The 26,441-nt window shown below is 35.9% G+C and overlaps 1 protein-coding gene across 1 annotated transcript in view; it reads right to left on the reverse strand.

The window, feature by feature from the left end:
• Nucleotides 1–21,723, reverse strand: part of LOC140144370 (uncharacterized) — a 35,113-nt gene extending 13,390 nt beyond the window's left edge. The window contains 7 exon segments of the mRNA XM_072166187.1: nucleotides 248–463; nucleotides 2,817–3,431; nucleotides 7,598–7,735; nucleotides 10,318–10,835; nucleotides 13,151–13,314; nucleotides 13,316–13,724; nucleotides 21,598–21,723. Of these exon segments, the coding sequence (XP_072022288.1) occupies nucleotides 248–463; nucleotides 2,817–3,431; nucleotides 7,598–7,735; nucleotides 10,318–10,835; nucleotides 13,151–13,314; nucleotides 13,316–13,452 (1,788 nt within the window). The 5' untranslated portion in view covers nucleotides 13,453–13,724; nucleotides 21,598–21,723.
• Between the last annotated feature and the right edge of the window lie 4,718 nt (nucleotides 21,724–26,441).

Consider the following 26,441-nt stretch of genomic DNA (forward strand, 5'->3'; position numbering starts at 1 on the left):
TCTGACCCTGGTATGACTGGTATCTGAATGTACACTCCTGAATTTCTTGCTTTTATAGTACTGGTTAAAAAAAACGAAGTTGTGTAACTGTGGTCCACAAAAATTAACCTTATGCTATGACAGGAATGTACATTGTATATAATACTATCACAAAACTGGCACAGTGCATGTCACAAATAAGTCTATCGAAAAAAAAAAATCTTGACACAAAAGTGCTTCACCACACAAAACTATTATCAATCAGTACCGGTTTGTGCACGGGAGAATTGGCGGCCAGCCACGGCAGCTTGCTAGTGGCTGCCTTGTGCTGCTGGGTTTGACCAGCGCCCCCTCTGGCTGCAACTGGACCCCGCATTGGGGTTGTGTTACTGCTGAAAGCGCTTGGAGTGTACCCTGTGCTTGAGGTTACACTTGAAGAGGTAGTGTTGGTGGTGGTGGTGGTGGGGCCTTTCAGCCACTGAGGCTAAAGGAGGTAGATAAATAGAGTAAAAGAAAGAAGGGAGAGATAGGTTACTACACAGGAATTCTATTATCTATTACACAGACATTGTACAAAGGATGAAATGTAGGTAATTGATGTATTCCAACCACCGGATCGAGAATGATTCCCTATAACCCTAACCATACCCTAACCCTAACCCTAAATCTAACCCTAACCCTAAATTCTCCATCCGGTGGTTGGAGGACATCGCTTGCCTGAAATGTAAGGCTAGAATTTCATCTTATGAAGCGAGAATTCTTGCATTGTAAAATCTTATGAAATTCACTATTTGGACAATGTGTAGCTAAAATATATATTCACAAGAATCAATTGCCAAAAATAAATACAAAAGAATTTGAGCAAGAATTGATTCTCTTATCTTTGCTGAAATTCTAGCCTTGGGGAATAAGATAGTAACTGAGATTTTTTGGAGATTAACAACTGACACTCAATCAATCAATCAATCAACTGTTCAATCAATCAATCAGCTGTCAATTAACCAACTGCTCAGAAATCTCTATTACTATATATTGAACAATAGGTAAAGGTTCTACATATATAAAGGAATTTGTAAAATATGTATCTTGACAACCATTCAATGCATGATCACTTTATTTGAGATAAATTTCCATTAACAAACAAACAAAAAAACAAACAAAATATGTCAAATCCTTAAGCTCCAACCAAAAATTAAGACATTGAACAGTTGTCATAAAAGGGAATTCAACATGATCATTTCGAATCAATTTACATTTTGATAAAATATATCAATATTTTACTCAACATCACTTGGCTATCTATAAATGCCATGTCACAAATGACCAAAGTATAGACCACTTGACATCATTATTTATAGGCGAGGGACTGGTCTATTGATATGCTTGAACGAACAGCTACACTGTTCAATGGCTTTCTTATAGTATACGAAAGGACAAAGAACAATGGAAATTGCCATAATTTCCGCACATATTGCCGGGCAATGGCGTCACATGTCAAGTGGTCTATACATTATTATAGTATTAGTGGAACTCTATCAACAGAAGCAAAAGGATCTGAAATGATCATGCAAGATTTCCACTAGCTGTAACGTGAGAAAAGTCCTACTGATGAAGTGATAGAAATTGATGAAGTTCCTTCTGAAGAGCCGACAGTAGAAAGCCACATGCGAATCTGAGAATTGAGTAGATGACATTGATATATGAAGAGAGAATTCAGACCCGCTGCCATCTCTACATTGTATGTTCAGGCAGATAGGACAATTTGCAGGTATTCATATTTTGATCAGAATGCATTCATGTATTGCACTTGCAGCAGAGACGAAATGGGAAATGTGTTTTAAATAAACACATTAGGCAGCTCCATTCACCCTCCCTCTGTGGAAGATTCATGGTGAATCTTTCTCAGAGGGTATATGAAATTCAAATGGAGCTGCTTAATATGTTCATTCCATTTAAAATTCATACTCCCCCTGTGGAAGATATTTCCAATATCTTCCACAGGGGTAGTGTGGTTTTTAAATGGAACTGTTTGATTGAAGTACACAACGAATATACATGACTTGTAAGAATTGTTTTTAGTTTTGTTTCCAAATAACCCCTAATTTGCTCAGGACTTGGCTGACGGAACCATTATAAAGTGGGAAGATTAGGAAGTCTGAATTCTCCTTCACATATTTCTGTGAGTGGCACTAGAATATAGAGGAGTAAAAGATTTACAGTCAATATGCATGCATAAGATGTGTTGATTGTGTTGGTGGTTTTTTGATGATGAGAAATGACATTGGCTCAATGAACTTTCACCCGCAGGTCTTTTTAATCAAGTTTTGGCCATCGCGTTAGCCTTTCGCCATCTTGTGGGTGCAAATGATATGTGTGTTCGTGCGTCGGACACTACGAGCAGGGTGCAACTTGACACGCAGCTGTTATCACGTATCAACACAGTGATTTTGCTGTTCATGCATGATCAAACGACCCACATGACCTCACGCTGACAGCCTCTTATTATAACCGGCAGGCATGGTACCATATTAAAATCTTAAAAGTATGGATGTTAAACCAGCCACTGTTTGTAAATTTAAGCCAATGCCACGAATTGATGAAAGCAAGCCAGGTACACTTTATTAATTGAGTGACTGCAATGCACTGTAACAGGAACTCATTAATGTAGCTATCCAGATAACAATAGAGTGATTCTGAATAGATTAGAAACATTCAAATCCTGGTACCGTGCATTGCAATTCCTCTCCTTGCTTTCATCCCATAGGTGATCAATGTGAGGGATCCACTTTCATCCCAATGTGAAAAGAACTTACTGATAATCCCTGTCCTTCACTTACCTTTTTGTTCTCTTCTTCCTTCCTCCTCCTTTCTTCCTCTTCCCTTTTTCTCCTCTCCGCTTCCTCCTGTCTCCTTTTCTCCTCCCTCTTCCTCTCCTCTTCCCTACTCCTCTCCTCGTCCGTTGGTTGTCTCTGTGAGTTGCCTTTGACCAAACTGTTACTATCCAATTGTCTTAATATCCTCATTGTTTCATCATCATCCTCTTTCACCTTGCTTGGTTTCTTTTCTTCCGGTTTCTTCACACCAGAATCCAAATCCATCAAAATACGTTCGTGTTCTGACAATTCTTTCTTTTCCTCCTGTTTCGTCTCAACGACTTCCTCCGTTCTTTCTCTTGATTTTTGTCTCTGCTCTTCCGCTTTCCGTTTATACCTATCCTCTCGAGGCGACTTAAACCTGCTTGAATCTAGGGCAGCGGCATCGTCTGCGGAACTAGCCCTCCTCGTGTCCACCGGAGCTTTTGGGCTCAGTTTGATTTCATCCGTTGTGGTAGATTTGTGAATCATCATAGGCCTCAGTGAATTTGGGGACATGCTCGTCGTCCGTAACCTGCCCGGCGGTTTGACGATGCGATTGCTGTAAATGTTTTTGATCTCCAGTTCTTTTTCTTTTTCCTGCAGGAAAGAATAAGAAGAAATTAATATTTTTTAAAAGGAAGTATCTGTATTGCAATAAAAAAATTAAAAAAACCCTCAACAGACATCTAAAAATAAAAATGTGACCAAAAACTGACCATCCATCAAAAATGGGCTGTAAAGTAGGCATTTTCACTTTTTGAAATAAATTCTCCTCAAACTAAGCTTTACGATGATATGGCATTTGCTACTTTTATTAGAAATTGAGTAAAAAAGGTTGAGAAATCCTTTGTTTCATATAGTTCATCAAAAGGTTGAATTGACCAATATCTTGGAATTGCTGACTGCAAACACCACAACCTCTTTGTGGTGGATGGTGATTTATTGAAACGGATGTATCTAAAATCAGATGGTAAAAATTCCTAGTAGTAGCAATTTTGTTTCTCAGTGCTTGGTGTTTAACTGCGGCACAATCGGGCTCTACAGGTAGTCATGTATTCTGTTAATTCCTTCATAATAAACGCTAATGCACAGACCAATGGCGTAGCATAAGTCATCCTATTATTAAAGGGTGGGCACCGACTATGGCCGGGCTGAACCGGGTCTGATGGGGGGGGGGCACAAGCTGTTTTTCGGAAGTTTCCACAGATTTTTTACATTTTCCAATTAATTGACGGGGCACATCCCCCTCCCTGTGCCTATACCTTTGCCCTCCTGATCCCTCCTAATTTTCTAAACACTCCATCTCTATGTAAATCCCATGCCTAATACCTGAATCTAACCTGCAAATCTGTAAATCACAGCCCTCTCTAAATATATCTGCTCAATTACAGTAAAATTAAGTATTTCTTGGCCAAACTGGAACATGCGCATTGCATCCATGTAGCGTACTAAGCGTGTATGCAATGCAAGACGTGTGTATGCTTTCTTCTGTACCGCGCTATGTCAGTGTGTGTTTATCGTAGAACCACTAGCTTATAGCAGGCTTCCTCAAATAGATTTGTTGAAGCACCACATGAAATTTAAAAAAACACTGCAAAGCGCCACTCAATGGCTGCGAAGTCGCCGGGTGAGTCAGAGGCTATCAGAGGCCCTCTGAAGCTATCGATTTTTTTTAATTTGAGGTGCAAATGACGCCATTTGGTGCAACATTTTGTACTGTTTTAGCCTGTCTTTACAAGGATAACATGGGAATCGCATTGTTTGTTTTTTTAAATCTAAACAGCGCCGCGCGCCACTCGGGAAGCCACGGCGCGCCACATGTGGCGCGCGCGCCGCTCTTTGCGGAGCCCTGGTTTATAGTGTTCCAGTTTGGCCAAGAAATAGTAAATTTTACTGTAGTAACAGAACTTTTTGCATTTTCAAGCACTAATTATTTCTTTATTTATCTACATGTTCCTATGTTCCTAACCCTAAACTCCTCCCCCTCTGGACTGCGGAGGAACATTCGCATAAGTGTCAACGGGGAGTGACTAAGTCGCAATCTACGAGATGGCATCGGTATGCGGTTGCTGTAGATGTTTTTGATGTCTACTTCCAACTGTCTGTGCTGAGAAGATTACAGAATGACAAAGAAAGAGAAAGATGTTTAAACAGTCGCTCAGTATTACCGGGGTAAGATCCACTTGGGTCCTGATGGGACCAGTCTCAAGCAAAATGCTCAAGCCAGGCTAGAAAGCCTGTATTAAAAGCCTGATGGCTTATGTGGAAAAAAAAAAGAGATTTGAAAATGAAGATCAAGGAAAAGAAGCCCAAGAGCTCCCTACAAAGCAAGTGAACAATTTTACTGTTAGACTTTGGGTCAAAAGCAACGATATTCTTTAAAATCTAAAATCAACTGAGATTTTAACAAGCAAAACCTTAACTCTACACTAAAATTAAGTATCACATGAAACCCTATTACTCTAACCCTTATACATGATAGATATATATCTTAATACTAATCGAGAGTGTCCGTCTCGCGTTCGCGCAATGCACTATCGCGTGCTCACGGTGTGCTATCGCGAATTATCAATGGGCGCGGAGTACAGTGCGCGCATCGGAAAGCATTACAGTGTGACTAACAGGTGCATCTCATCGGACCAATAGGCCTATTTCTCGCGATTGATTTCATTATTTTAGTAACAGCCTATATCCACGTCCAGATACTAATTTCGGGTCCTCCAATGTGGTGGCAGGACAGGGCTTGGAAGAAGCGAATGATGGGTTTCCAGATTATGGGTAGGCCTACCTATAACTACCGAAGTAGGCCTAAGCATCACAGTTACAAAACAAAGAGAGTTGTTGTGTCAAGTTTGGTCTTCATTTCAAAGTAGTTTAAAAGGTCAGGGCAGGTATATGGGTAACGGGTGTTGGGTAATCATAGAAATAGGCCTATCATGAGAACCGCGAAATCTAGTACAAACTATTTCCCATACCTTAACCCTAAAGCACATACAGGGTGCAGGTGCAAAGCGTATATCAAATCTACGATACAGTAATTAACCTACCCCTAAAGCACACACATGTACAGGATGAAAAGGGTATGCCAAATTCCCAGGGCCAAATTATGACACAGAAAATAATAGAATTATATTTATACTTTGAGATTTCAATAAACAATTCAGGGCTCTCGACAAGAGAAAGAAAGCTGAACCCAAAAGTATTAGCAACCCAAAGAATGCACTTTTTATATTTTAGCAACAAAAATATGTTTCATTAAAATATTAAATTTCACCAACAACAACTATGCTGCATCATTTATATTGTAAGATATGTTTTTAAATATTAGAATAAAAAAACCATTACTACTATAATGCCCTTCGACCAGAAAACTCTACAACTAAAGAAATTAACTGCAAACAAATCATGCAAGCAAAGCTGTCTTTCGAAAAGAGTCTAGATACCCAGGGGGCCCAGGTTCAAATCCTAGTCAAAGACGACATCCTACTCCAGTAAAAAAATCATGTCCACCGATTTCTGAAGTTCCATGCATCAAACTACATACTCACAAAAATATGGAAGACTGCACATAAATGTTAAGGAGGGTCCGAATGATAACAAATAAAAAAAATTAACACACAATTAAATACAATATTCAAAATTATTGAATTGACTTATTATAGCATTTAGCTTTTTCGCAGTATGTTTGATTGACCAACCCTTTTTTTGGCCTTATTACTATTATTTTTTTGGACTTATTTAATATTATTCACTTTATTATTTTGATGGTGCTGCAACTCACATTTTGCTGAAATGCATACAGTAACGACTCAATGTTCTAAAAAAATTTCAATGGTGGAATGGGCAAGAAAATAGCACTTGCAGAAATGTTAAGTACTATCTCAAAATAATTTGGTTCTTTTCTTGGTTTTATGACAAAATATCTTTTTGTTTGACTTGAGAAATTTGCATACATAACCAAATGATTGTATACAAAATTTTCAAAAACTACCGTACTGTAATAAAACAAAATTAAAATAGAACTGTATCAGCGTAATTGCTAATGAAATGTGGTGAGATGGTTTACCTTAAAATTTGGATACAAACTATGGGAAATACGAGGGGGTATCAAAAAGTTTTAGAAATCACCCAGAAGTGAAGAAGCTTTATTGAGGAAATTTTGTCAGTGTAATCACTGGTCCATCTAGCACCACCTGTTATGAAAGTAGACATACTTATGAGACCATTTTTTGAACCACAATGTACATAAGGAACAATGATTACACTGACAAATTTTCATCGATATAGCTCCTTCACTTCTGGGTGATTTCTAAAAAATGTTGATACCCCCCCCCCCCTCGTACATATATCACAAAACTTTATTCAGAATTAGGGGTGTGATTTTCGGGTAATTTCGGCGGGTAACCGGGTACCAAATTGGGGAAAAAAAAAAACCTTTCTATTTATTTATTTATTTTTTTAATGGGTAGAGGACGCCTGGTTTAGGGTTCCAGGAAGTAAAACGTTCCCCATTTATCACAAAATATCAATTTTCTTATTAAAAACACAAACATCGTGCAAATTTTTTATTTTTTTTATATTTTTAGGTCAACCATGAATGATCCTAGCATTTAGGTCTAGGTCCAGAGACACTACAAAACCGGAAAAAAACTTTAATTTCGGGTTCTCGGGTGGGACTCGAATTCCCGGGACTCACTCACACCCTTATTCAGAATTGGTGTTTTTTTCTTCCAATCTATGAAGTATTCAAGTCAATTGCGTACCCTGAGTTGTAGCTGTAGTTTCTCGTTATCATCATTCAGATGCTCTATTTGACCTTTGTACTCCCTCTCGCATGACTTCCAGTCCCGCCTCTCATGACGTTGGTTCTTCTTCACATTTTTCAAATATTTCTCAAGATCCTGATGGCAAAAAAATTAACAAATACAGAAAATGTAAAATATGATTAATTTTCCAACAGAAATTACATTTACAAAATACAAAATATGATTAGTTTTCCAAATGAAATTACAATGTTTGTTTACCATATCCTGTATGACCCTAAAAAACCTAAAATTCTGACATTCTAATTTCAGCTGGGGGGGGGGGGGCATTTTGCTTCAATCCAATGTAAATATGACCAGTGATGATTTTGATTTGATTCATAACTTCACTCATAACACAGGACTTTGGGCCCGGGGGAGTACTCAAGTTTGGTTTTGTTAGGGACGTGCCGCTGAGATTTTGGAAGTAGACCCATAAATATACCAATTTTTCAAGAAATTTGGACCCATTGATATACCAAAAGTCAAAATTTTTGGCTGAATTTACCCAAAATTGTCTTACTTTTTACAAATTTTCCCAAAATTTTGAAAATTTTGGCTAGATTAAGGAAAAATTGGGCTGTTTTCCGAAAAAATTGAGAAAATTTTGAAAAAAGACCCATTCATATACCAAAATAGGCTTTGAAAAAGGGGTCATTGATATACCAGAAGGCTGAAAATGCTACCCATGTTTGCGCACGTCCCATCGTATGGTCATTTGTACTGAGTACCCCCCGGGTCTTTGGGTATAATGCTTTTAAACCTAATTGTTCATTCCTTCTGTTGTTTCGCTTGTCCATTTTAAGTGACTACATGAGGCTTTGCTGATACAGAATTTCTCATAATATTAATTTGTACTAACCCCATGAAGAATATCACATCTTATATTTCATTCCAGGTATTTTCTTCTATGTAATTAATTTACATTCATATCCATAATTGCAATACAATATGCAATATACCATGTGCATGTTCCAGTAATACACTGGTCACTACGGTAACTATCGCCTAGCAACCCACCTCTGCTGTAGCTTGTTGTGGCTGCTTGCTAATAGAGTGGAAATAATACAATTCCAATAAAACTCTACTTAAAACAACACTTTATTCCTACATGATTTTACCATTAGGACCAGTAAAGGCACTTTTAAGGGTGATTGCTTTGTGCCGTGACATTTTTAATTGACAAACCAATTAAGAATTTCCTTTTAAAAATTAACCCCAGGGCAAAATTATTTCAAATTGATGCAACTAGCAAAATAACTTTAATCACTGTCAAACTTGAGCAGAGTGTTTTACAAGCATTCCAATATTGCAATACACATTTGCCATCATTGCCTGATGTACACAAGCAATGTCCAAAAACAATTTGTTTTATTTCATTACTTCATTACGAACCACCAAAAACACATTTCTGAAGTAAACTGATTTTTCAAACTCCAGAAACATGTTAGTGGTTTGAAACTTGGACTTTGCTCTCAATGGTAGGACAACTAAAAACAGAACAAGATAAATTGTATCAGGGTTGTAGCTAGGCCATTTTTAGTGCTGGGTGGCATTTGACGAAAATCTTACTTATTTGGCAATTTGTTGTCAAAATGTATCTACATGTATCTTGATAAATTCAACAAAATTGTACAATTTTGGACTTAGTGGTGGGCTCTAATGCTAAATGGCAGCTGAGTGGTGGGTTCCAAAACTGCCGCCCACCACCGCCCACTGTAGCTACAACCAGAGGCTGAAAAAATGTTTTTTTCCCTGCAAGCAATCCAGAATTTTCCTCCAGTTTTACCAAATTTCCCGCCAGTATGACATACTTCCCTTATGTATTTCTTTATTTTTTTTGGTCCAAAACCAAAATTTCCTGGCAATGAGCTTCCCGTATTGCCCATTTTTTCCTACCATGGCTACAACCCTGACTTGCATTATTTATTTGTAGCTACATGTAAAAGGTATGCTTCCCATCAAAATGAGCAGTGCTGCCCTGCTCAATATAGGTCCATACATATGATACTGCCAATTTCTTATTCCTTTCTGTGTGGAATACAATAACACAATTTGGAGGTTCACTTGAAGTAATCTCCTACCTTCAAATGTGCATATTACATTGCAATTTTGTGGAATACATAATGGACCATTTTTTTCACGAGGAGCATAATTTGCATAGTCAGGCTAATGGGTATTGAAAATTTACATAAAACTTAAAAATACAATGCTTAAAATTCAACCTCCCCACACTTAGAAGATCCTGAAATCGGACAGATCCTGGTGTTAATAGGGAAGGTCAGTGGCGTAACCAAGGGGTTATCAAGCCATGCTCAACAACTGGGCTAAAGATTTGGGGCTAAAGATTTTGAACTTTCCATGTATATACCTCTTTTGCTTTATTGTGTCATACATTGGGCTAATCCATTTAAAATCCACATTCCCCTATGGATGATTTTAGAAATATCTTCCACAGAGGGAGTATGCATTTCAAATGAAATTAGCACATAAACCAACTCTACTTGAAACCCACCCTCCCTCTGTGGACGATACATATTGTATCTTTCTCAGACAGTGTATGAAATTCAAATGGATCTTGCTAACGTGTTCATTCCATCTTATATTCACACTCCTCCTGCCCTCAGGGGGAGTGTGGATTTTAATCAGAACAGCCCATTGTACATGGTGATATCACTTACCTCCAATTTCCTCTCTTTCTCCTGCAGTTTCTCCTCTAACCCATCTCGTTCCTTTTGCAACTCCGACCTCTCCTTCAACCCTTTATTCTCCAGTATATTCCTCGCTCTCTTCAGCTCATCCTCCGTCCTGTTCAACTTATCGTTATACTGCTTCAGCTGCTGGTCTTTCTGCCTCTCTTTATCCCTGTAAGCCTGGCATTTTTTCCTATAGTGTTCGAGTTCCGAATTCTGCGACTTCATTATCGTAGGCAACGACTCCTCTTGCTTAGTGTACCTGTCCAGTTCACGATTGTTTTTCCTGTGCAGTTCTTTCTGCAGTTTGAACTCCCTCTGTAGTTCATCATGCTTGGATTTCAGGACTTCGTACTCATTTCGTATCCTGTTGATGGTGTGACCTTTCGCTGACAGCATGCGGCGTGTGGTTTCGTTTCCTCCGCGTGGAGTGTTCTGTGCCGAGCTGGCATTGCTATTGGCTCGCCCTCTGCCACGCCCTTTCTTCTGTTGAGTTTTCTGGGGACCTAAAAATAGTATACGAATGCTTATGAGTGCAATGGTAAGAAATGTTTTATGAGGTGAAAAATGGACTGTCCCATTCAACGAGATTTCGCCAAGTTGAATGGAACAGTCATCAAACAAAATAAATCAAAAAATAGAGTCTGGATACCCAGAATGACAAGAATCTTTGTATGAGTGTTAATAAATTACATGATCAGCCCAGTGGCAGTTGCGATTGGATTAAGCACTTCCTTTCTCTTGACCCAAAGGCTGACAGTAAAATTGTTAACTTGATTGTTGGGAGTGGCCTTCTTTTCCTTGTTCTTTGTCTTCAAATCTGTTTCTCACTTCTCTTTCCATACAGGCCAGCATGTTTATATATGGCCATGGGTTTTGAACTCAACACCCAAAAAGGGTGGTGGCGTCACACTTTTCACTGTGATCATTTTGTTTTTGGAGAGTATCTTTGGAAAAAATATAGGTATGACAGTAAATTTGGTATCAAATGAAGGCTAAGATATTGATTAGTAACTATGGACAATTTCATTAAGATATCTTGAACATTGGCAGAATGGCACCCAATCCAATTGACCAAGTCAGGGGTGGTGGTGGCAGCGGTGCATGTGGCAGCGGTGCACTCATGTACAAACTCTATGGGTAGTTTGTATTTTAAGTGCACACAATTGTAAAATTGTTCATTATGTACTTCAAATGTGTCCTTATTACTATAAATTTGGTATCAAAAGATAGCTTAGTTGTCCATGTAAACATTTAAATACCTTAACTTTCTTTTAAGAAAATGAGAGGACTGGTAGTTAGTCTCCACAGCAGCCAGTTTGGTTCCGCTCACTCCACACAAACAGTCTGCCAATCAGTGTTTACTCAGAGGCCGTATGTCTCAATTTTGGCCCAGTGAAAATTATTTTTGTCTCACAAAAATGTGTAATGCTGTATTAAAATTAGTGAATTTAGGGAATTACTGGGCCAAAATTGGGCCAATTTGGGAAGAAAATGTGTCATTTGGCGCACCCAATTTCCAGAGAGAGTCAACACTGCTGCCAATGATCACGAACTGGTCCTTTTTGATTCGCTAACGGTTTTCTGCCGACGTCATCCAGCTTGACGTCAAACAAAGCTTTCAATTGGTCGATCGGCTGAGACGGCTACTTTATTATTCATGAGCAATTTTGACCTGCCATCTCGCCAGCTGAGTGAGGTCAATCAAGTTCCCGTATGTACAGCTCTACGGCTACAATCATGTAGCAAATCAGAAACGGCGTTATAAGTGGCAATTGGCAGACTGTTTGTGTGGAGGGAGCGTAACCAAACTGGCTGCGGAGGAGACTAACTGGTAGTCACAGGTAAGTCACATGACTTACAAATTTGTCCCTATTCTCTACACGGTAAACCCAAATTTTCAAGCGCAATATGCTGATAGAGATTACCATCGCTGTATTTTTAAAAGTATACCCCCTAGGATAGCAAAAGTATACATTTTTGGAAAGCTCTTGGCTCAAGGAATCCAAAAATGCACTTGAAATTAGTGTACACCCTAAGAAAATATTTTTCAAAATGTACTCGACTGATGGGTTGAATCGGTATAAAATTCCACCAGCCATTTTCTGAAATACACATTGGTTTACTATCATAAAGCCCTATATCATCAGAAAGCTAATGGTCTGAACTTTTCAAAACTGCATTAAGAATTGATGGAGGGGTACACATGAATGAAAACCAGTACCCCAAGTAAGTTTCATCAAAAATATAAAATGGGCTTGCATTTTTTACATTATTTCTTTTCACATATACCCTACACTAATTCTGATACAATTTTTAGGTTCCTTGGACCAATAGCTTTCCAAAAATGTATACTTTTACTATCATAGGGTGTATAGATTTCCAGATATGACCATTGATACCAAAAAAGGTGCATCGTGACAGAAAAATCAAGGTGTGACGCAAAGTCGGCGAGTTCACAACACATGGCCATAGGCTTTTTAGCCTAGCTTGAGCATTTTGTTTGAGCCTGGTCCCATCAGGACCCAAGCGTGTCTCCACACGGAGCGAATGTTTAAACAAACAAACAAACAAACATGTAATTAAAAAATAATTAATAATAATAATATTATAATAATTAAAATAATGATTGCATTCTTATTACAATGTAAAAATTTATTTATAGTCCATTCCAAATTGATGAGAAAAATTTGGTTTTTTTACTCTCTATTTATATGGCAAAAATATCACTGATTTTATAATTTCTTGAAGTTGAAAATATTACTCATGCTTCTGCGATTTCATTAGCATGGACTCTTATCAAGTCTAACCTATCACTTACCTTTTTTATTTGTCCGTCCATAGCCGCTACTGTTAACACTTCTAAAAGTTGATGGTCTGCTGTCCCTGCTGGTTCCACTATCAAATCTCCTTCCCGAAACCCCTGCATTGCCTTTTCTCACTGCTCTTCTAGATCTTGTTGGGGATCCACTTCTGGAGTCCCCAGGAATCTTCCGAATCAAAGGAATCCGAGTACCTGTGAGACGACCCAGATGGTGTTCTGGTACGTGCAGACGGCGATCTTGCCCTTGAAAAAGTTGAATCAAATGCATCTCTTGATGGAGTTTCTTTGGTTTTCGACATGTTGGAGTCGGAGGAGTAATGCCCTGAGGTTGTAGATGACCCCGCCGAGGGGTTACCGATTTGAGATTGTTTGGCAGCGGAGCGATGAGAAGGAGGGGTGCTTCCACGGTTGTATTCGCCTTTCAGGTTGGGTCCTTGGTCTTCCTCTTCGGAGTCAAAAAGGCAGCATCTCCAGCGTATGAGGACTCCATAAAGGATACCCCACTGGTGAAGATGGTTGAATCTCTAGTCAACTTTGGTCTTGGTGATGTAGGTACAAGATGGTTTACAAACTGAAAAAACATAATAAGAATTATAAGAATTCACTGCATTTATCAATGGATGTTAAAGGTGGTACTACACCCCCTGATAAATTCTGTGACTGATTTTGCATTTTTCTCAAAAAAATAGCTACACACTGGTAACAAAAGTTATGTACCGTATATATATATATATTGGCTCAGAATTGCCAATTCCATTTTTATCTGTCAAATGCGCTGTGGATGTGCTCCATTAAATCACAGGTGTGAAACTGACTTTATACCACTCGCTCGCGTTCGCAGAGAAGCCAGCCTCGTGAGTCGTGGCACTGGGGCATGATGTCATCGTGGACGTATGCAAAATTTCCGACGGGCATCATATAACCCGTATTGTGATTGGTTGCAAAAGCCATTCTTTGAAATCGTAAGCCAATCAATGAACGCGACGGCCTTTTACGGTATTAATTAATGTGACTCGCCAGTAAAGTACGTCTAACCTGATTGGTTTATAAAACTACTTTGATAATTGCTAAGCCAGTCAGCGTGATAACTTCAGCTGAGTCATTCCATGTCAAATCAACCAATAGGTTGGCAGGTCACCCCCTCAGATTTTGCTGAAATTCATTTCTAGCATACCTCTATGGCAATAATGAACACATGGAAAAAATTAGCGCTCAACTCCAAGCGGTTTCGGAGATACGGCTTGTCAAAATTTCACCCAGACCCCCCCTTTTTGTTCTCGCGAGTCGCATCATTGAATTTGTCGCATTTTGGAACACTCATATTTTGACTTATGGAAAAAGATATTAAGCTGAAAATTGCTACCTAGAGTGACTTTCACCCAAATAAGCAGAATCTGGCCTTAAAAACAGTGTAGTTCTTCCACTTCAAAAGTTATGGGTCTCCCAAAACCCCTTTTCGTTTTGTCATATTTCACCGTGTTCAGTTTCCAGACCCCACTCGTACTCTTAAATAAATATCAGAGAATGTTCAAACTTCATAAAAATGCTTAATAGGCCAATATCTTTCCCCTGAAACAAGAACAGACCACTGATACCTAGTTTAATTAAATTGTGGCTTGGACCCAAAGTTTGCTCCGCAGAATGAAATCCTGAAAACACCGCCCGCGCCAGTTGACCTTTGACGGGCCTGTTTCAAAATGGGTCATCAACTTGCTCAATTTTGAAACTTCCTTCTAAATGAAGTTACAGTACATTTTATGTAAGATTCATATCTATCCTTTCATAAAATAACATTTTTCTTGTGAAAACTACAAAATTTCTTAATTATTTTGATGTTTTTCACAGGTATACAAAAAACATAAGCATGTCGGACGAATTTTTGGAAACAAATAACAGGGGCTCCTTGAGCACTTATAATTCAATTGTTTTATTTTTTGTACTTGCACAATAAATATACACCTTACTAAGTTGATAAATATAAAAATTAAAACCATATGTCATCAACTTAAGATTTCTTGCAATTTTAGAAATGTAAACACTAAATTTTCCGTCCGACATGCATGAATTTTCCAATAAGTTTTTCCTTTAAAAACTACTCAAAATTTTATTTATTTATTCCTGTGAAGTATCCATGAATTTAATGTAGAAAATGAATCAATAGTTGTTTTAGTCAATTACTTATTGGACAAATTAAGGTCAACATTTTTTTCCGTCCGACATGAAAACCAGCATGTCGGATGAATTCTTCTAAGGGCACATTTTGCATTGCCCCATGCAGGATAATGGCATATTTCCCACTTAAAATGACCAGTTTCATCACATGTACTTTCCTGCAGTCTGATTGGACAAAAGTAGGATGTTCTGTACAATGTACACGATATGCAAATTAGCCTAGGATAATCTGTCATTTGTGCAGAACAAGGTGTACATGTAGCAGTTTTTCTGGCTTCTAATCTGCTCACACATGTCTGCTTACACTGTGTGTTCACTGTGAAGGTTTACAAGCTCATATTTTAATTCCAATTACTGACTTTTTTACATTATTTTGTGTAATTGAAAATAGATTAGTAGTCTGTAATTTTAAATCCCAACACTTTTCATGATAACTAAGGGCCCTGATGTAGGGCCTCAAGTACATTGAAATTTGAAATTTTAGCTAACAAGTTACCGCTTCAAATACATGTGTAGGCCGACACACTCACTACACTGTACAATGTACACAGAGAAGAAAACATAAAGTGCATGCATGTCAGTTTATTATGTAAATGTTGAAGAAATAAATGCCACTATAGACTAAATGACTCATAGCCAAAATAGCCACTCTGAGTGTATGGAGACTCGAGGCGGGTATTATGGTCTCAGGTATGGCATGTTTTTGTTTGTTTTAAACATAGTTTTCGCTAAAATCTACATCGATCAGAAGCTCATTTTGCCTGATACTGGTATCTTTACAATTACACAAAATAATGTAAAAGAAGCCAGAAAGACTGCTCATTCCACAGTGCCCTGTGCAAAGCATGTATTTGCAGTCTGCACATAATTATGTGCTGCATGTACATCTTGTTCTGCACAGATTAGGCTAATGAAAGTTGATTCTTAGTTTCCCGTCACCCGCCCGCATCGCCTTTTCAATTTGACCGAAACTTTCATTATTTTTTATAAAAAAGTCAATTATCTGCAAATTGAGATGGCAATAACCAAAATTGAAACTCTCAAAATATCTTACATCCCCTGCTGATCATAATCAGCATTTTTCCTTAGTTGTAGGTAGAGGATGTAGTAAATAATGGAATTTTAAGGGTTACCTCGTCATGTTTCAAGTGCCTACAAAATTGTAAGCACTTTAAAAAAACCCAAATTCAGATTTTTTAAATCTGTTGCAAAATGTCTGTAATGATGATCTTAGCATTAATACCTGTTTTGAGATGGTCTTTCATCAACAATATCTAGGTAATAGCCATATAAACAAAGGTTTTGACAATAATGAAATTTTCCAAAATAATGAATAACGAAATCATGACCTCATATTTCACTGAAAAAAATGTGATTGGAAACTAATCATTTCACTTCATTAGCCTTATCCTAGGCTAATTGGCATATCGTGTACATTGTACAGAACATCCTACTTTTGTTCAATCAGACTGCAGGAAAGTACACGTGATGAAACTGGTCATTTTTAAGTGGGAAATATGCCATTATCCTGCATGGGGCCAATGCAAAATGTGCCCTTGTAAACAGTTCCGTCCGACATGCTGGTTTTCATGTAGCCCTTAATCTGTCCATTTTTTAAAGGTAATTGACTAAAACAACTATTGATTCATTTTCTACATTAAATTCATGGATACTTCACAGGAATAAATAAATAAAATTTTGAGTAGTTTTTTACAGGAAACACTTCTTAGAAAAGAAAATTCATGCATGTCGGACGGAAAATTCAGTGTTTACATTTTTAAAATAGCAAGAAGTCTGAAGTTGATGACATATGGTTTTAATTGTTTAGTTTGATTAACTAAATAAGGTGTGTATTTATTGTGTAAGTACAAAAAAATAAAACAATTGAAATATAAGTGCTCAAGGAGCCCTTGTTAATTGTTTCCAAATAATCCGTCCGACATGCTTGTGTTTTTGTATACCCATGAAAAAACGTCAAAATAGTTAAGAAATCTTGTTGTTTTCATAAGAAAAAGTTTATTTTATGAAAGAATAGATATGAATCTTACATAAAATGTATTGTAACTTCATTTCTAAGAAGTAAGTTTCAAAATTAAGCAAGTTGGGGACCAATTTTCAATTCATTATCATGTCGGACGGAATCTAGCATGTCGGATGGAATTTGTCAATATTTCCATTATTACATCTTTAATAAATAGAGGTCAATACTTTTAAAGTATATACAGCATTAGTACATGACCTTATCTTTATAATGCAGGTAAAAAATATTAAATTTTGAGAAGTTGCTAAAAAAGTCAACATTTCATTCCGTCCGACATGATGCAATCCGTCCGACATGGCCCATTTTTGAGATGTTGCCGTTTCCATGACAATGATTGTTGAATAAAGATTGTATGAGAAATTTAATTTATGAATGTTCCTTTGACTATTTGGCAGGACTTTATAAGATATTGTTGTAACTTTCAATAGAATATCAATTTGAATGTCAAAAGCCTGGGAACCCCATTTCTATCGATTCCGTCCGACATGGTCACTTTTTCCCGCCCTACACGAAGCCATCAAGGATTTTTCAGACAATACTGCCATAGCATGATAGCTATGTACCATATCCATACCCATGTAAAATAAAACCAGTCCAGTACTTCTGGAACAAAAATGACAGCCATATTTGCTATCAAATTCCGTCCGACATGATTACGACAATTTTGAAACAGGCCCTGACCCAGCAGATGAATTCCGACAAACTTGAAACTTACACCATGAATGCTTAAACACTTATTCTACATCTGTACCAAATCTTAGCTTTGTAACTCCACTTTTCAAAATTCACAAAGTTCACACTTTTTTGACAGAGATTAGCCAGCATCCTATATCAATGTGTGTAAAATTTGGCAAAATACCTAAATTTCATAATCCACTCTAACCAAGAAGGGGTGGAGTTACATAGTTAAGATTTGGTATAGGTAGATATCAAATGTTTAAGTATGTGTTGTGTAAGTTTCAAGTGTGTCGGATTTCATCTGCAGGGTCAAAGGTCAACTGACTAGGCGCGGTGTTTTCAGGATTTCATTTTGCAGAGCAAACTTTGGGTCCAAGCCAATACCTAATTAAAGGTGTCAATGGTCTGTTATTGTTTCAGGGGAGAGATATTGGCCTATTAAGCATAAATGTGAAGTTTGAACATTCTCTGATATCTATTTAAGAGTACGAGTGGGCTCTGGAAACCGTACACAGTGAAATATGACAAAACGAAAAGGGGTTTTGGGAGACCCATAACTTTTAAAGTGGAAGCACTACACTGTTATTAAGGCCAGATTCTGCTTATTTGGGTGAAAGTCACTCGAGGTAGCAATTTTCAGCTTAATATCTTTTTCCTAAAGACAAAATATGAGTGTTCCAAAATGCGACAAATTCAACGACGCGACTCACAAGAGCAAAAAGGGGGGGTCTGGGTGAAATTTTGACAAGCCGTATCTCCGAAACCGCTTGGAGTTGAGCGCTTATTTTTTCCATGTGTTCATTATTGCCATAGAGGTATGCTAGAAATGATTTTCAGCCAAATCTGAGGGGGTGACCTGCCAAGATTTTCACCAAATTGGTTGATTTGACATGGAATGACTCAGCTTGATAACTGCTCTCGCGCGAGATCGCAGGTGCTACACTGTATAACAATACATGGACACAATCAGTGACATTTACACAATGGGATAATGAATTATTTATGACATGCATCGGCTGGATTTTACGATCGAGGTAAGGTTTTTGGCCTGTCCCTGCGTGAATATCCTTAGTTTTCAGCATCAAAGATACTTGTGATGACCATTTTTTTGCGGACACTTTGATAACAGGTAACTTTTATAGGTCATAGGGTAGAAACTATAGTTGTACAATTTGTACGAAATATACATTTTGTTATAGGCCTATTAAAAATGTTTACAAAAATAAATTGGTCCATACGTTGTGCTTGTATTCAGTTGTTCGACGTATAACAATAGCATACCTACACCATTGATGTAGGTATGCCAGGCAAACACATTTGCTAGTCAGCCAAATTCGCCGACAATGTCAATGCATTTTTACATAGAAATTTAAAACAACTGGCCGAAGAAGGAAACCTACATAAATATGTTACTTCACTTGACCCAAATATATGATTTTTATGGTGCTAAGTCACTTTCGCACATGGAATTTTAGAGGATTTTGATAGCAGTTCCATTAAAAAAGCTGCTATCATAATGAGACTAAGATCTAGAAACACCCCCGAAATGCCGTTTTGGGGAATTTTGGTAGCTGAATCTTTTTGACATTGTTTGATGAAAGTCAATCTTTGACAAGATGTAACTTTGCTACGGAAAGTGCTATGAAAAAAAGGTTTTCAGTTTTGGCTTTGTTTACTCAAGGGCTTTAATTTGATATAAAATGATGCAGTTTGATGGCAAATTTGAATTCACCTAGCCTACAATGTAGGCAGCATACCTAATTTAGGTATCACAGGGAAACCTCAGTTAACACATTTGTTAGTCAGTCAAAATGGCCTAAACCGGCAATACAAATTTACATTGAAATTAAAAAGAAGCTTTTTAAGAAGGAAACCTTCATAAATATGTTGTCTATACTTCACTTGACCCAAACGTATGTGATTTTTTTTGGTGATGAGAGACTCGCACATGGAATTTCAGAGAGATTTTGATAGCAGTTCCATTAAAAAAGGTGCTATCGTCATGAAACTAATATCTAGAAACACCCCCGTAATGCTGTTTTGGGGAATTTTGCTAGCAGAATCTTTTTGATGAAAGTCAATCTTTGACAAGATGTACCGTAACTTTGCTACGGAAAGTGCTATGACAAAAAGGTTTTCAGTGTTGGCTTTCTTTACTCAAGGGCTTTAATTTGATATATATAAAATGATGCAGTTTGATGGCAAATTTGAATTCACCTGGGATACCTAGGCTACACCTAATTGATGTGCCTGCAATTTTTTTTTCTAAATCGCACACTGCTCAAGCAAGAAGCCCACTTCAGACTTCTACGTTTACGCTTTGCGCGCTCTCAAAATGTACATGAACAACTGCCGTTCTTCTTTGCTTGGCAGAAACTGTACTTCATGTTCATCATCTGACAAGCGAATCAAGCCTGCCGATACGTCTACTGTTATTACAATACTACTCATGAATATTAATACCACATCCTCACTTCCTGTAAAGCAATCAATTGAATGTTTTCTGCATGTCAACGTATGGGCAGCACTTGCCATGCTCACACCCGCGGCACACAAATAAAATGAAGTTAATATGTATTTATTTATTTCTTGATTAATTAATTAATTAAATATTTTAATAGACATTTTCGAATGAACATTTTCTGCATTTATTTATTTAGATACTTATTATCTTTTTTAATGTTTATTTTTATTATTCTATATACATGTAGGCCTATTTAAACTCGTTTATTTATTTTTAATATTTTTTTTTAAGTTTTATTTGTTTAGTAAATACTGTGTAATTTGTGTCTTGGCTAATATATTAAGTATATTTTCTTAACCGCATATTATAAATAGGACATAGTTGTTTTTGTTTTTACAAAACTTATTTATTTATTTTAATGTTTATTTTATTCATTAAAAAACCATAGGCCTAGGCTTAAGTTTTAGGCCCTATTTATTTATTTAATGTTTATTTAGATTTATTTATTTATTTATTTATTTATTTATTTATTTATTATATTGCAGTCTGGGATTGCAGTTTTTTTTATTCTTTTCTATTCCTTTTTTAGTTTAGTTTTGTTTAATTTTATTCAATTTTATTCTGTTCTATTCTTTTTTTTTCAATTTAGTTTACTAGTTAAGTATTATAATTATTTCAATATTCTTTTCCAAACTATTTAATTTAGTTTTATTTCATTTTATTTTTTTCAATATTCCAGACTAGTATAACTTGATCACTGTGTGGGGTGATAGTCAAGAACCATTCAACTATCTCAAGTGCAAAGTGATTGTCATGTTGTAGTGAGACAGGCCAGGTCATTGAGAATGTTATTAATATTCATGAGAAGTGCTATAATAACAATAGACGTATCGGCAGGCTTGATTCGCTTGTATCATCTGTTGGTCATGTTCATGTGTTGGAATTTTCATCATGTGAAAAAATATAACATGACCAACAGATGATCACGGTTGTAAGCTTATTAATTCCTCTTCTTGTCATCACGTTATTTTTTTTAATACGGTACCATGTGGTATCATTACTTAATATTCTTGCATATAAATAACTTACCAAAGGCTGAAATCAAACATTTACGGTGATAAAAGGTTGCAAATTTCGGCAGGCATGATGTTTACTGTCATGGCAATAGTTGTTGTTTGGAGAACGCAGCCACAGTGACGTCACGTTGTAACTCATTCCCAGAAGCCCCAGATAATATCGTATTCACAGTATGTATTGGCAATGCGCATAGTGGATTTCTTATGAGATTGTCGTCAATTAGTATTTTACACATGCATGAGATGCACGAGTAATTTACACAATAGTATTAAAATCAGATTAAGGCTGTGATTCAGACTAAGCTAAATACCGGTATTTAAGGGTACAGTGTTACACCAGTAGTAAAATGTACATTTGTGAATTTTATTAAGGTATACAAAATATCTTATATTTAGGCCCCTATACGTAAACATTCAGCTTTCATTTACTTTTTATTTGATAAAAATCACACATCACATTCAAAAATTACAGATGAAAACCTTACAATAGATGACGAAAAAAATGTCATAAATGAGCCTTGCCTTAGTCATGTAAGTTGTAGGGTGCAGAATGCAGCATAATGATAGTTTAAGGATTCCCTCGTGTCCCTGGCGCTTTTCTTGGTAGGCCTACAATCAAGTGCAAATTTGCTGGGACACTTTCATAGTTCAATGACCCTCCCCGCACCCCTTATTCAATGTTGTATACCAAACGCCTCATTTTTTAAATGGCCTTTATTTTTGCTCCAACATTGGTTGGTGGGGGTGGGAGGGATTCGAAATAGGTTGGAAACTATACAAATAAAATATCACATGGTGAACTTCATATGACCGGTTTTATTGAACAGAGGGCGCGAAATATGAACAAGTGTCCCAGGGAAATTTGCACTTGATTGTATTGAAGAAGACAAAAATAATCTATTACTTTCAGTAAAATTACCATAACTCGCAAACGCGTTGCTCGATTGACATGATTTTTTCACTAATTTAAAACAAATAACATTGCGCATTTTTTGGTTACTTTAATTGACATTTTTTTGTCAAACTAAATATTTTTAGGTATCAAAACGCTGTAATATATGCATTATTTAAGGCATATTTGCCACATGATTGCTATTATAAGCGCATTATCTCAAAATTCACTTTTAAAACAATTTAAAACTAATCAAAATTAAATCATATTGGAAATATAGAGTACAATCAGTTAAAAATACCTACTGAAATAACAAAAAAATCATAAAACAAAACAATTGTTTCCCTTTAGTTCATTGGTAAATGTAAATGTAAATTGGCAACATAAAGGAAAAAAGAAAAAGAAAAAAGAAAGAAAGAAAGAAAGAAAAAAGAAAGAAAAAAGAAAGAAAGAAAGAAAGAAAGAAGGAAGGAAAGAAAGAAAGAAACACAAAAAGAATTAAAAAAAGAAAGAAAAATAGCATTACATGGATTCGAACTCGAGATCTCGGGGCGAGAAGCAAAGCCAGTAACTATATGCAACCGGGAGACTGATGATAATTGCACTCGATTTCAGCGTATTTAATCCTATCATTGCAATGCTACTGTATTGTGTTATCGAGCTTCGATCCAATGAAATCATTCATTAAAACTCATGTTTTGGTCGTATTCAGCATTTATCTAACGTATATTTTGAATATACACGGTCACATTATACATACCTTCCTAACTTTGATATGTTTATTGGTAATTATTCCTCCATTTAAGCCAAATGAGCACGGTCTACCATAATGTTAAATAAAGATATATTACTTTTTAAGTTATATTATTCTGGTAGACCGTTATTGCGTCATTAATTCTTGTTATCCTTGTTATAAATAAATTCGCATGAATAACAACGGCTCAACCATAGTGTAGTGGTTTGCTTACTGCCTTCTGATCATGAGGGCCACGGTTCGAAGCTCATTGTCGCCGATATGTTTACTTTTAAATCCTGCTCTTTATCTCTTTTTTATTTTTGAATACCAATAATAAGCCCATTTAAAATGTGTAATTGTATATAATTGTATATACACTTTTTGGCATGGCATTGTTACGTTGAATTAGCGTGTCTGTGATGGGTAGTTGAAGGCCTATATTAAAAAGTTTAACGTGCATTCCGATAATAGCATTTGAAATAGGGTAATGAGTTTAAAAGATCAATGATGAGACAAACATCATGATTCTGTTCTATTTATTTCTATATTTTCTTAATTTCTTATTTGGTTTGCTTTTATTATGTTTGTAAATTCTTCCAAAGGAGAATTTATATGTCCACTCTAATATAAGCAATCAATGTGTCAAATATTCCTTGAAAAATGCATGCATTGCAGGGTTTGATATTCAAAAAAATGTTTATTTTAATACATTTTTTAAAAATTAGCTAATCATGTAATGCATAATGAAATTATCTTGACATCACTGAAAAAATTATGAAAATCGAGCAACGCGTTCGAGAGTTATGGCGATTTTATTGATATTAATAGATTATTTTTTCGCATCCCCTATACATGTATTGAAGAAAAAAAAAAATAATCTATTACTTTCAGTAAAATTACCATAACTCGCAAACGCGTTGCTCGATTGACATGATTTTTCACTAATTTAAAACAAATAACATTGCGCATTTTTTGGTTACTTTAATTGACATTTTTTGTCAAACTAAATATTTTAGGTATCAAAACGCTGTAATATATGCATTATTTAAGGCATATTTGCCACATGATTGCTATTATAAGCGCATTAACTCAAAATTCAATTTTAAAACAATTTAAAACTAATCAAAATTAAATCATATTGGAAATATAGAGTACAATCAGTTAAAAATACCTACTGAAATAACAAAAAAAATCATAAAACAAAACAATTGTTTCCCTTTAGTTCATTGGTAAATGTAAATGTAAATTGGCAACATAAAGGAAAAAAGAAAAAAGAAAAAAGAAAGAAAGAAAGAAAGAAAGAAAGAAAGAAAGAAAGAAAGAAAGAAGGAAGGAAAGAAAGAAAGAAAACAAAAAGAATTAAAAAAAGAAAGAAAAATAGCATTACATGGATTCGAACTCGAGATCTCGGGGCGAGAAGCAAAACCAGTAACTATATGCAACCGGGAGACTGATGATAATTGCACTCGATTTCAGCGTATTTAATCCTATCATTGCAATGCTACTGTATTGTGTTATCGAGCTTCGATCCAATGAAATCATTCATTAAAACTCATGTTTTGGTCGTATTCAGCATTTATCTAACGTATATTTTGAATATACACGGTCACATTATACATACCTTCCTAACTTTGATATGTTTATTGGTAATTATTCCTCCATTTAAGCCAAATGAGCACGGTCTACCATAATGTTAAATAAAGATATATTACTTTTTAAGTTATATTATTCTGGTAGACCGTTATTGCGTCATTAATTCTTGTTATCCTTGTTATAAATAAATTCGCATGAATAACAACGGCTCAACCATAGTGTAGTGGTTTGCTTACTGCCTTCTGATCATGAGGGCCACGGTTCGAAGCTCATTGTCGCCGATATGTTTACTTTTAAATCCTGCTCTTTATCTCTTTTTATTTTTGAATACCAATAATAAGCCCATTTAAAATGTGTAATTGTATATAATTGTATATACACTTTTTGGCATGGCATTGTTACGTTGAATTAGCGTGTCTGTGATGGGTAGTTGAAGGCCTATATTAAAAAGTTTAACGTGCATTCCGATAATAGCATTTGAAATAGGGTAATGAGTTTAAAAGATCAATGATGAGACAAACATCATGATTCTGTTCTATTTATTTCTATATTTTCTTAATTTCTTATTTGGTTTGCTTTTATTATGTTTGTAAATTCTTCCAAAGGAGAATTTATATGTCCACTCTAATATAAGCAATCAATGTGTCAAATATTCCTTGAAAAATGCATGCATTGCAGGGTTTGATATTCAAAAAAATGTTTATTTTAATACATTTTTTAAAAATTAGCTAATAAAATAATGCATAATGAAATTATCTTGACATCACTGAAAAATTATGAAAATCGAGCAACGCGTTCGAGAGTTATGGCGATTTTATTGATATTAATAGATTATTTTTCGCATCCCCTATACAATCAAGTGCAAATTTGCTGGGACACTTTCATAGTTCAATGACCCTCCCCGCACCCCTTATTCAATGTTGTATACCAAACGCCTCATTTTTTAAATGGCCTATATTTTTGCTCCAACATTGGTTGGTGGGGAGGAGAGGATTCGAAATAGGTTGGAAACTATACAAATAAAATATCACATGGTGAACTTCATATGACCGGTTTTATTGAACAGAGGGCGCGAAATATGAACAAGTGTCCCAGGGAAATTTGCACTTGATTGTATTGAAGAAGACAAAAAATAATCTATTACTTTCAGTAAAATTACCATAACTCGCAAACGCGTTGCTCGATTGACATGATTATTTCACTAATTTAAAACAAATAACATTGCGCATTTTTTGGTTACTTTAATTGACATTTTTTGTCAAACTAAATATTTTAGGTATCAAAACGCTGTAATATATGCATTATTTAAGGCATATTTGCCACATGATTGCTATTATAAGCGCATTATCTCAAAATTCACTTTTAAAACAATTTAAAACTAATCAAAATTAAATCATATTGGAAATATAGAGTACAATCAGTTAAAAATACCTACTGAAATAACAAAAAAATCATAAAACAAAACAATTGTTTCCCTTTAGTTCATTGGTAAATGTAAATGTAAATTGGCAACATAAAGGAAAAAAGAAAAAGAAAAAAGAAAGAAAGAAAGAAAGAAAAAGAAAGAAAAAAAAGAAAGAAAGAAAGAAAGAAGGAAGGAAGAAAGAAAGAAAGGAAAATAGGATTACAAGGAATC

The sequence above is a fragment of the Amphiura filiformis genome, unplaced genomic scaffold, assembly GCF_039555335.1.
Source record: "Amphiura filiformis unplaced genomic scaffold, Afil_fr2py scaffold_51, whole genome shotgun sequence".
Lineage (NCBI taxonomy): Eukaryota > Metazoa > Echinodermata > Ophiuroidea > Amphilepidida > Amphiuridae > Amphiura > Amphiura filiformis.